The following is a 12316-nucleotide window of genomic DNA, read 5'->3' on the forward strand; positions in this document are numbered from 1 at the left end:
GTCTGAAGAGATTTGATTGTGTTTTTTGTTGTTGGTGGCAGTTTTTGTTTTTTGAGACAAGGTCTTGCTCTGTCGCCCAGGCTGGAGTGCGGTGGCACGAACATGGCTCACTGCAGCCTTAACCTCCTGGGCTCAAGTGATCCTCCCACTACAGTCTCCCAAAGTTTTTGGGATTACAGGAATGAGCCACTGCACCCACCTTTTTCTTGTTTCAAGGCCTTAAATTTTAAGGCCTAATGTGACTCAAGTACTCTTCCTTGCCCTTTCATGAAGAGTTGTCCATGCTCTTTATTCTTGCCCTCAATGAATCTTTTATCTTGTTCACCAGTATGTCAAAATGAATAACAACCAAACACTTAACCATTTTATCAGTGTCTACTACTTAGCAGGCTCTATTCTAAAGCATTTTGTGTGCATTACATTGATTCACTTAATCCTCACAACAAGGTAGACACTATCTATTATATTCATTTTCTTTTTTTTTTTTTGAGACAGTGTCTCACCTTGTCGCCCAGGCTGGAGTGCAGTGGTGTGATCTTGGCTCACTGCAACTTCTGCCTTTCGGGTTCAGGCGATTCTCCTGCCTTAGCCTCCTGAGTAGCTGGGATTACAGGTGCATGCCACTATGCCTAGCTAATTTTTTTTTTTTTTTTTTTATCTTTAGTAGAGACAGAGTTTCACCATGTTGGCCAGGCTGGTCTCGAACTCCTGACTTTGTGATTTGCCCCCCTTGGCCTCCCAAAGTGCTGGGATTACAGGGGTGAGCCACTGCACCTGGTTTATTATCTTCATTTTCCAAAAAGTAAAACTGAGGTAAAATATCCCATGACTATTAAGTGGTGAAGTTAGAATTTCAGTCCAGGCAGTCTGACTCCAGAGCCTATCTTCTTAATCACAAATGAAGATTGTTATACATCTATTTTTTTCCTCTAATATTTTCTGATCACATACTTATGGTGCCTAGTACAGGAGCTGGGGATAGAATAGGCAGCAATCAGAATCTGCTGCTATGGAGCTTATATTTCTAGTTAGGGGAAATAGTAAGGAAATAATTATATGAAATGGCAATAAGTGCTATGGAAAGAAGTAATGCAGGTAAAGAGGATAAAGATGTTGGGGAGAGAGTTTCTATTTTCTGTTGGGCAGTTAGGGAAGAACTCACTAATAAGGTGCCATTTGAGGAGAGAATTGAAATGAGAGAGTATGCCTTGAGAGCATCTGGAAGAAATGTTCACTTTTCTACTGTTCAGCTAGTTGTGTATGCCACTAGTTGTCTCCAGTATCTATTGTCTCCTTCTCTGTGAAAAGAACCTCTAAATTTTATGTTGGCATATGACCACTGAAAATAAAGATTAGATTTTGTAGCTTTCCTTACAGCTAGGTGTGACCATGAGATTGATGTGCGCAGTTGCAATATGCCCTTAAAGGAAAGGGTATGCCTTCCCCTTTCCTTTTCCCCCCATCTCACTAGTTGGGATGGGACCTGGTACATATAGTAGTAAATTATTTTGGAGCTTGAAGACAAGGACTTGAAGAAGAAGAAGGCAGAACAACTAAAGTCTACCATGGTAGCCCCAGAGTACTTATATTTGCATGGTTAGGTGAGAGAAAAAAATAAACTGTCATGTTTAAGCCATGATATTTTGGATCTTTTTTTTTTTTTATTGCATTTTAGGTTTGGGGGTACATGTGATGAACATGCAAGATTGTTGCATAGGTACACACATGGCAGTGTGCTTTGCTGCCTTCCGTCCCCTCACCTGTATCTGTCATTTCTCCCCATGCTATCTCTTCCCACCTCCCCACCCCCGCCCCTCCCCCATTTCCCCCCAACGGACCCCAGTGTGTAGTGCTCCCCTCCCTGTGTCCATGTGTTCTCATTGTTCAACACCCGCCTATGAGCGAGAATATACGGTGTTTGATTTTCTGCTCTTGTGTCAGTTTGCTGAGAATGATGGTTTCCAGGTTCATCCATGTCCCTACAAAGGACGTGAACTCATCGTTTTTGATGGCTGCATAATATTCCATGGTGTATATGTACCACATTTTCCCTATCCAGTCTATCGTCGTTGGGCATTTGGGTTGGTTCCAGGTCTTTGCTATTGTAAACAGTGCTGCAATGAACATTCGTGTGCACGTGTCCTTGTAGTAGAATGATTTATAATCCTTTGGATATATACCCAGTAATGGGATTGCTGGGTCAAATGGGATTTCTATTTTTAGGTCCTTGAGGAATCGCCACACTGTCTTCCACAATGGTTGAATTAATTTACATTCCCACCAACAGTGTAAAAGTGTTCCTATTTCTCCACATCCTCTCCAGCATCTGTTGTTTCCCGATTTTTTAATGATCGCCATTCTAACTGGTGTGAGATGGTATCTCAATGTGGTTTTGATTTGCATTTCTCGGATTTTTTTTTTTTTTTTTTGAGACGGAGTTTCGCTCTTGTTACCCAGGCTGGAGTGCAATGGCGCGATCTCGGCTCACCACAACCTCCGCCCCCTGGGTTCAGGCAATTCTCCTGCCTCAGCCTCCGGAGTAGCTGGGATTACAGGCACACGCCACCATGCCCAGCTAATTTTTTGCACCTTTTAGTAGAGACGGGGTTTCACCATGTTGACCAGGATGGTCTCGATCTCTTGACCTCGTGATCCACTCGCCTCAGCCTCCCAAAGTGCTGGGATTACAGGCTTGAGCCACCGCGCCCGGCTTTTAGATCTTTTTATTTTAGCATTTGTGTGGGTAGGTAGAAGTTTTAGGTTGGGGTCCCTAAAACCCTGGGTCACAGACTGGTACCAATCATGGCCTGTTAGGAACCAGGCTACACAGCAGGAGGTGAGTGGTGGTTGAGCAAGTGAAGCTTCATCTGTATTTACAGCCACTCTCCGTCGCTCACATTACCATCTGAGCTCTGCTTCTGTTAGATCAGCAGTGGCACTAGATTCTCATAGGAGCATGAACCCTGTTGTAAACAGCACATGCTAGGTGGCATGCTCCTTATGAAAATCTAATGTCTGATGACCTGTCACTGTCTCCCATCACCCCCCATGGGATTGTGTAGTTGCAGGAAAACAAGCTCAGGGCTCCTACTGATTCTCCATTATGGTGAGTTGTATAATTATTACATATTAAAATATTATAATAAAAAATAAAATTCACAATAAATGTAATGCATCTGAATCATCCTGAAACCATCACCTCCTTCCCTGGTCCATGGAAAAATTGTGTTCCACTGCACTGGTCCATGGTGCCAAAAAGGTTGCACTCCAGCCTAGGGACCACTGTTTTAGATGGTCTCCCTAGACTAGAGATTTCCTGCTCCCTAGTATGTATCATCCTAGTATACCCTACATATTCCCCACCCCCAATGTTGACTGTGAATATGACAAATTTTACTTATGTGACTAGATTATAATATATGGCATAGTTGACTGTAAGAGAGATTGTCTTGGTGGACCTCATCTAATCACGTGAGCCACACAAGCCCTTTAAAAGCAGAATGTTTTCTTTATGATTGCAGAAGGGGACATCAGGAAAGTTTGAAGCATGAGAAGCATTTGAGGCACTGTTGTTGGCTTGAAAATGGAGGAACCACATGTCAAGGAAGACAGGTGGCCTCTAGGACCTGAGAGTGGCTCCTGGCTAATGGCCATGAAGGAAACACGGACATCAGTGTTACAGTTGCAAGGAACTGAGTCTTGCCAGCAACAATATAGCTTGGAAGTGGTTCCCTCTGAGCCCCCACCCTGCAGAGCCACCAGATGAGTAGCCCAGTCAACATCTTGACTTTAGGCTTATGATACCCCAAGTAGAGAATCCAATCTAGTCATGCTGGAGATCTGATCTACAGAACTGTGAGATACTACATAGGTCTTGTTTTTGAGCTGTTTAGTTTGTAATAACTTGTTATGCAGCTGCAGAAAACTTGTGTATTAGTGAAGGTTATCCAGAGAAACGGAACTGTTAGGCTCAGAAGTCCCACAGTCTGCTGTCTACAAACTACAGAACAAGGAAATCTGGTGGTGTAATTCAATCCAAGTTTGAAGGCCCAAGAACCAGGTCACTGATGTCCAAAGATGGAAGCTGAATGTCTCAGCTAAAACAGCAAATCCACCAGCTGCCTGTTTAAATTCTATTTAGGCAACAGATTGTACAATGACCATCCACATTCGTGAGGATAATCTTTACTTAGTCTACCTATTCAAATACTAATCTCTTCCAGGAATACTCTCAAAGACACACCCAGAAATAATGTTTTACCAGCTATCTGAGCATCTCTTAGCCCAGTCAAGTTGATAAAATTAACCATCGCAGCCAGGTGTGATGACTCATGCCTGTAATCCCAGCACTTTAGGAGGCCGAGGCGGGATGATTGCTAGAGGCCAGGAGCTCGAGACTGGCTGGGCAACACAGTGAGATCCTGTCTCTACAAAAAAAAATAAATAACAATCATAACTTATGGATCTCCTAACTGATACACAAGCAGACAGCACAGCATGTATGTAGGCTGTGAGGTGGGAGTATGTTTGGTGTGATCCAGGCACAGCAGTAGTAGAGTGAATATGAAGAGAGAAGGCTACAGAGGTAGCAGGTAGTTATCAGCAATTTGTAGGCCATGATAGGACTTTGGCTTTCAGCTGAAAGAATTAGATGAGGGAGCATTAGTGAGCTTTGAGCAGAGGAGTGATAGGCTCTGTCCATATTTGAAAAACAGCCCTTGCTGCTCTAAAAAGGATAGATGGTAGGGGCAATGTTGAGGAGCACGAGAAGAGTTTGAGGCAAGGAGAACAGTTAGAAGGCTGTGGAAACCCCAGGTGAGAAATGATAGCAGCTTAGACCAAGGTTGTAGTACTTAAGATGGTGGGAAATAGTTGGATTCTGGATATATTCTGAAGGTATAACCAATGGAATTTCCTGAAGGATTACTTGTGGGGGCGGGGGAAGAGAGAGAAGAGAGGAAGAGAGAAAGGGGTAGAGAAAGAAGGCGTTAGGAAGAGGTCACAAACGTAACTCCAACGTTTTGACCTGAGAAACCAGAAAGAATGGATTTGACTCAGGTGGGAAGGACAGTGAAAGGAGCAGGGTTTCTTTCTTTCTTTCTTTCTTTCTTTTTTTTTTTTTTTTTTCCTTTTAGTTGCATTTATTTTAATGCTGAATTTACTCCCGTGCCGTAAGTTTTTGTTTCTTCAGTTTCATCTGGGATATCTTCTTCTTCTGGGCAACCTCCTCTTCTGGTTTGGGAACAATCTGTTCCTTTTCAGTAAGGATCATCTCAGTGTGGCAGGGAGAGCTCATGTATGGGTTAATCCGAACATAAGCTCTGTAGGTCCGGCGGCGCATCTTGGGTGTTTTGTCCACTTGGATATGCTCAATGACCAGAGAATCTACATCTAAACCCTTAAGTTCAGCATTACTTTCTGCATTTTTAAGCATGTGCAGCAAAAAATTCAGCACTCTTTTTGGGCCACCGACCTTGTGTCCAGCCCCACTGCTTGGCCTGGGCACACCTGCCAACTCCACCATTGTAACGTCGGGATGGTATGCACTGTTTCTGTAAAGTGACATCTTTCAGATACGTCGTGGCTTTTCATATACGCATACCCTTGATGGCCCGGGCAGTTTCACGTGTGTTCGTAAAGGGAACACGAAGATTGGAACCTCTTGATTTGCATGACTTTGTAGGGTTCTCCAGATCAAGTGAATAGCGAACCATTTTCACAGATTACCTCAGGCCGCTTAGGGAAAGAGCAGGAGCAGGGTTTCTTTGGTAGGGATAGGGTGGTTAGGAATCTGCTTTTGAGCATTTTGAGATACCTATAAGCTCTCCAAGTGGAGACATTAAGTAGGCACTTGGATACACTAATCTGGATTTCAGAGGAGAGGTGGGTCTGAATTTCTTTATTTTTAAAATTTTAATCATTCAACTTGATTTTTAAAAATCAGCCCCCTCCATAAGCCTTTCCCCCCGAGACTCCCTCCCTCCCTCCCTTCTTCCCCTTCCCCCCTCCCCCGTGTACCAAATAGATGTTGAGCTCCTTGAGATCAAGGATTTTGTTTTGTTCGGTCTTCCTTTGGGGAGGTAGGATAGGGTAGATAGATACGTCGGTGGTGGAGATGGGGAAGTACCAAAGACATACCAAAGGCCTGGCTGTAGTTTAGACACTCAGTGAATGAAAGTAAATACCTACTTACGACACCCTCTGGCTTGCTAGTCTCCGGAGTCAACCGTGCTGCTCGTTCAGACCCCGCCTGGTCCTCTGCAGGTCCCTGTCCCAGGCAAGCCTCAGCCCACAGGTTAGTCCCGCCCCTCCTGGCTCGGGCTCCGCCCTGTCCCCGCCCACATCGAGCCCTGGCCCCTCCTCTTTCTGGCTCCCCCGGACGCTCGCGGCAAAGACTCGGTCCTTCTGGGGTCTTGTAACGGTTCTAACAGCTGGGTGCCGGGTGCGGGTGGAGCTGCGGTGACTCCTCCGCTCGGGATCTGTTTCTCGTTGTTCCCCAGGGCCCGCTGTCGCCCCTGCACTCAGGACCCTCTCCCACAGAGTCCGCCCCCTCTTCCCCTCCCTCCCAGCCCCCTGCTTTGCCCCTGCTTCACGTCTTCCCCTCCCCGCATCCCGACCTCATTTGCTGCGCCTGCTCCTCGGCTTTCTGTCTTCACGACCTCCTTAGCCTGTGGGCGAAGACGTCATGGGACTGGGGCTTTGCGGCCTCTGAGTGACGACCTGTTTCCCCGCTTTTCAGGCCATCGCCAGCCCGAGTGTAGATTCCTTGCTGTGACTGAGGTTCAGAGTGGGCCCTGTCGGTTTGTCAGTTTGCCTCTTCAAGTGATTGCACGTGTGTGTGTGTGGGTGGCTATGATTAGGGTAAGCCTTGGACTGGGACTCAAGTCTAAGTTTATTCACTCCTCCAGCAGGCACTCTTCAATGAAACCTCATCAGCAGATCGGGCTCACTTCCCTTGCCTTGCCTCCTAAACGCCCTAGGTCAGGTGAGGGGGACAGGGTACTGGGAGGTAAGAAGGAACTCTTCTACAGGGAGGGTCCTCACCTCTGTCTTAGGCCTGATTCTTACAAGAGTCTTTGGGGAAGCAGCCTGAGGGTCTCAGGAAAGGCTCTCTGCTATTTCCGTGTTCCGGGTCCTTTCTTCCTTCTAACCCCATTGACTCTGACCATCCCTTACCCAGAACCTGAAGTCCTTCTCTGGCCCCTCTCCTGGGCTGGCCCATGCAGGTGAGGCCGGGTATCTGGCATCCTGGAACTGGCAGTTGGATCCTGAGCTATGGGCAAGGTCACTTCGACAGCAGTTGAATGCCCTGCTCCTCGTGGTCCCGGAGGACAGGAGGGTAGGTTTGTCTTCTGATGAGACATCATCTGATCCCCTTAAGTCTTGGCACTCCATATGTGTCTGGGACAGCAAAGAACAGCCCTTGGTCTCTCAGCAGAAACAGAGGCAGTTCCTGAAGCCAACGACTGAGTCAGAGCAGCCCACAGTGCTGGAGCTCCTGCTAGCCGAGCTCCGAACTCTGTTCTCAGCTGTGTTGCAGGACAGTACCCCTGCAGCTTGGTGCTATCTGCATGCAGTACTGGGTCTACTGCCTCCATATCGTGAGTTGCTAGTTGGTCACCTTGACTTGCTGCCCTTCCTGGAGCAGCTGTACTGCTGGGCACCCTGGGTCCAAACCCACCTCCACCTAGACCTGCTAGGTGCCATTGTCCAGGCCTTTCCTCCAGACAACTCTTTGTTAGACAGTGCTTCTCATGCTGACTGCTATCCCCAGAAGCACAGGCTCCGTCACAGGCCCCCATGCCCACCTTGCCCTTTTGTGCACGCCCAGCGGAGTAGGCAGCAAGTAAAAGAGGAGCTGGCCACCTGGCTGCGACCATTGACGTTGCCTGAGCTACAGCGCTGCCTGGGCATCATTGGTGCTGAGGTGGCCCTAGAAGAGGCTGTGTGGCTGGACGGACTTAGTCTCCTTCCCTTGGCACTGGCAACAGACATCCCTGTACAGTATGAAAGCAGTGACACTGACAATGCAGAGGAGGAGCCTGTTGGAAGAAAAGAGACTAGGTAAGTGAGGGACTCAGTCTAGGGCTTGAGCAGAAGAGAAAAAGAAGCTGCTTTATGGGTGCTTCTAGGGCCACTTGGATGTTTAGATCCAGCACCCTGCTGATCACAGGGATTAGTCCAGCTCCATGCCAAGCTAGTGCGACGTTGCTTTCCTCTTCCTTTTTCTCTGAAAATAAACCCAGTGGTCTTAGTGTTAATCCCCATAGAGAAATACAGAAATTAATGAAAATCAGAAGTCAGCTATGAGGCAGCCAAAGCTTTAGAATAACAGCTTGACTTTTCAGTTTCCAGGCTTCTTTCTGGGACGATGCCAGAAATCTCCTCAATTCGTTTGCTGTAATTCATTCATAATCACTGAGCATTACCTGGGCCTACTGTGAGCTGGTTCCTGGATGCTGGGTCCTTCCCTCAGGGTACCCTAGGGATTGCATGTCTGAGTGCCCTTCCCACATGTCTTTATAAGTTAAACCAGCTTCCAGGGAGAGTGGAGTTGGCAGCACTACTGGATAGAATTTCATCTTGACTCTTCCAGAGTCGTCTTCTTGCCCTGCCAATGTGGGCACTTTGGCCCCTTGAATGGTAGTTTTTTCTTTTTTAAAATATCTGGTTATCAGAACTGTCTACAGGAATGTCTTCTCAGAGTTCTGTAGTTTTTGATTTTTTTTGTTGTTGTTGAAACAGAAGTCTCACTCTGTCTCCCAGGCTAGAGTGCAGTGGCGTGATCTTGGCTCACTGCAACCTCTGCCTCCCAGGTTCAAGCGATTCCTTTGCCTCAGCCTCCTGGGTACCTGGGATTACAGGCTCATGCCACCATGCCTGGCTAATTTTTGTATTTTTGGTAGAGACAGCATTTTGCCATGTTGGCCAGGCTGGGTCTCTGATCCGCCTGCCTCGGCCTGCCAAAATGCGAGGATTAGAGGCGTGAGCCACTACGCCCAAGTGCGTCCTTTAACTTTAGTCTTGGAATTCTCCTTGTCCCCTGGCCTCATTTTCTAGACAGCGCTTTGCAGCTATCTGTGGCACATTTACTGTTCGGGAAGAAGGCTAGTTTTACTTTTAATTAAACTTCCTCAGTTTTTGCTGTAATTTTATGGCTGGGTCAAGTCTTTCCATAAGAGTCCAATGTTAGATAGATAGGCAGGCTCCTGGGGCCCTAATGCAAAGTGGCCAGTGCCACAAATTTATGCTTTAAATAACCCCATCGGAATCCTTTCCTTTTTCAAAGAGCTGCACTGTGCCCTGAGTACAAGTTTCCTTTCCTGAGGGAACTTAACTGAATTGGCAATGGGCTGAGATGTTGGGAAGGGGTCAAGTTCTTTGCCCTCACTTTGAACCTGGCAATAAACCTCTGAGGTCTAGCTAATATGGCTTAGTTTGCATTAAGTTCTCCAGGAGTGGCTTCCCAGGCATTCATTCATTTCATAAGTGTTGGATATCTACACTTATTAGGAAATGCAAGATTCTAGACATACAGAAGTGAATGAGACAGACTCAATCCCTTCCCTTGAAGTATTACAGTTGCTAGGGAGATAGATATCATTAAGTTGATAACAAGTAAAATATAATTACAAATTGTAATAAGTGCTATAAAACAAAAGAATACTGTCTTTTGCCTGGCTGCTCCTCTGGGGGTGGGGGGTGAGAAAGAGAGAGAGAGAGAGGGAGTGTAGTTAGGGGAAAGCATGTGTTGGGAGTGTTCAGTTCTAGATTAGATTAACAAAAATATCTTTGCAGGTTAGGAGGTGAAATAGAGTTTTAAGGAGGAGGGAGCAGTCAGTAGTGTTACATGTTAAATGAGACAAGTAAGAAGGATGAAAAATGTTCATTGGATGTAGTAACAGGAAGAGGTTAAGTTTTGTGGGGAGAAAGCTAGATTGTGATGCATTGAGGGGTGAATGGGAGATGAAATGGAAATTGCATTTTAGCAGGGCAGCAGCTTGAATGAACGTTGCTGTCTGAGTAGGGACTCTTTTATTTATTTATTTATTTATTTATTTAGTATAGAGTTTATAGCCCTTAACACAGTGCTTGAGAAGTAGGTGCTCAATAAATATTCATAGACCAAATGAATAAATAAATTAAGGTAAAAAGAAGAGTAGATTAAAAATATATAGAGCGAATAAGGGATCCAGAGCACTGATAGAAGAATCAGTCTTACAGAGAAGAAAGGATACCTCTTCCTCTGACATTGGGGGACAGATAAGTGTGTGGAAATCAACTAAAGTTGAAGGATTTGACTAATGACTGAAAACTTCAGCTTTCTCCAGACAGGGAAGGAGGCAGAGAATGGGATGGAGCTGGAAGCTCGGCAGGGCTGGCGTGGGGTTAGGGACAGCAAAGAGGTAGCTGCCTGAGGGCTTGTATGAAGACATCAGAGCAGAATGAGTCCACAGCTGATTGGACACCAGGAACCTGTAGAGGAGCAAGTGTCCTTGGTTTTGTGATCTTCTGAATATATTATATCAATAGGACTTTGCTGAGAAAATGAACCTATAATAGCAATGTATCATTTAAGATGTCCTGATCCAACACAACAGTTCATCAAGGACATGTTTATAAAGGTTATAAACCATATTGTTTTTTTTGTTTTTTATCTCAGTCTGTGATTCAGTCTTTCTGGTATAAACCACATTGTTGATATGAACTCTAGAATAGGACTGCACTGTTATCCCTGGGCAAACTTGCGTTCCTCTAAGTTTGGGTCAATTAATGATACTGGTATATTCTGACTGGCTAAGTCTAAGTTAAATCATTCAGAGGTTGTTTGTTTGTTTTTTGTTTTTTCTGCTCTCAGGTCACCCCAACTAAAAGTTATTACCAATTGACTTTTGAGTTATTGATAACTAAGTTCTACACCAATTTTGTTGAACAGTATGTAGAAGAGTAAGAGGATGAGTGTACTGGTGCAGGCTTGAGGGGGCCACCACTGGATCTTGGCAAGAAAGGAAAAAATGTGAAGCTAGAGGTTGGGTGATGGTGGGGAAAGAGCGGAAAAAGTGACAGGCATGGAGATTGTTCAGGGTTGGAAAGCAGGTATAATAGACTCAAAGGTAGAATATTATATCTGGAAGGCTAAGAAGGTTGACCTGGGATGGAAATCCAGTACTGTGGGCTTACAGAGCAATGAGTTGGGAAAATGAAGTCTTCCCATTATTTGTACACAGTATCATGTAATACTGACTTCATGGTAATTACAATCAATCCAGAATGATTATTTATCAGAAGGGAGGGGTTGCTCACACACATTTGTGTGAATATTGTTGCCTAAATGTGTTGCATGATCTACTATATTTGCCCAGTATGTGGTGTCTTTGAGTATAGATGGTAGGCAGGCTCTGACAATGCCATGTCGGGTCTCCTCAGGCACCTGATCTAACTCCTCCTTTCACGAGCCAACAGTGGAAAGACCTACCTCTAGGTACTTGACTTTTTTGCTCTGCCTTTTCTTTCCTGACTTTTTGTCATACAGGTCTCAGCTTGACTATGAAGTTCCCAGGGAAGAGGACTTCCAAAAGAGAAGCACTGGCTTCTCACCTGAGACTTCCTTCCGGAAGACCCAGGTGATGACTGTTCTGAACATGGAGAGATACCTGAAGAAGATCCACTTCCTCTATCTCAATGTGGCTCCCAGCCGGTACTTTAGGTGAGAGCTTAAGTCTAGGCCCCTTCTTCTCCCCCTGCCTGGTTTCCTCTTATGCTATCTTCCCACTCCTTTTTCTCCATGTGTGCACACCCCTCTCTGTCCTTTCTCCACATACTCCTCCTCTGACTCCGGTGTCCCCACCTCTCTTCCCTTCTCCTCAGCCTCCTCCTCTCCACTCTGTATCTCCACTTCACTTTCATAGCCTGTTGCCTTACACATCCTTTTCTCATGTTTTGTTCTTTCTTCTTTGCCCCAGAATGATGGAAACACTTGTTCATAGTCTGAGAAGTAAATTTTATGGTGATCTCTTCCAACTGCAATGCAAGAATCATGTGTTTGTTTAAATCTTTGCAATGTCAGGGAAACTTTTTTCCAGACATCTTATTCCTTAGACTGAATCAAAATCTGCATTCTTTTAACTTCTACTCTTTTAATGTCTACCTCCTGGTCTTAGTTTATCTCTGGGGCTATAAAAAACAAGTCTCCTTCTTCCCCATGACTCAAGAGGCATTTATTCACTTTCTCTCATTACATCCAAATCACACCTACTTTTAAAATTTTATTATTATTATTATTATTATTATTATTTTGAGGCAAGGTCTCTATCAC

The 12316-nt window shown here is 45.3% G+C and overlaps 2 protein-coding genes and 2 pseudogenes across 3 annotated transcripts in view; 2 read left to right on the forward strand and 2 right to left on the reverse strand.

Annotated features, from left to right (window-relative positions):
* Positions 1-2302: 2302 nt before the first annotated feature.
* Positions 2303-5935, reverse strand: LOC141584853 (large ribosomal subunit protein uL22 pseudogene; annotated as a pseudogene).
* A 1230-nt stretch (positions 5936-7165) lies between these two features.
* Positions 7166-11540, forward strand: LOC141584953 (dynein heavy chain domain-containing protein 1 pseudogene; annotated as a pseudogene).
* The window catches only part of RRP8 (ribosomal RNA processing 8), a 109735-nt gene continuing 105394 nt past the window's right edge, over positions 7976-12316 (reverse strand). For both annotated transcript variants that reach the window (XM_074401040.1, XM_074401035.1), the window contains one exon: positions 7976-8042. The gene's annotated coding sequence lies outside the window, so the exon portion shown is untranslated. The remainder of the gene's footprint in view (positions 8043-12316) is intronic.
* LOC101036455 (dynein heavy chain domain-containing protein 1) overlaps positions 11625-12316 on the forward strand; it is a 72098-nt gene continuing 71406 nt past the window's right edge. The window contains 1 exon segment of the mRNA XM_010337663.3: positions 11625-11707. Coding sequence (XP_010335965.3) covers positions 11628-11707 — 80 coding nt within the window. The 5' untranslated portion in view covers positions 11625-11627.

Source organism: Saimiri boliviensis, chromosome 6, assembly GCF_048565385.1.
Source record: "Saimiri boliviensis isolate mSaiBol1 chromosome 6, mSaiBol1.pri, whole genome shotgun sequence".
In the NCBI taxonomy this organism is placed as follows: Eukaryota; Metazoa; Chordata; class Mammalia; order Primates; family Cebidae; genus Saimiri; species Saimiri boliviensis.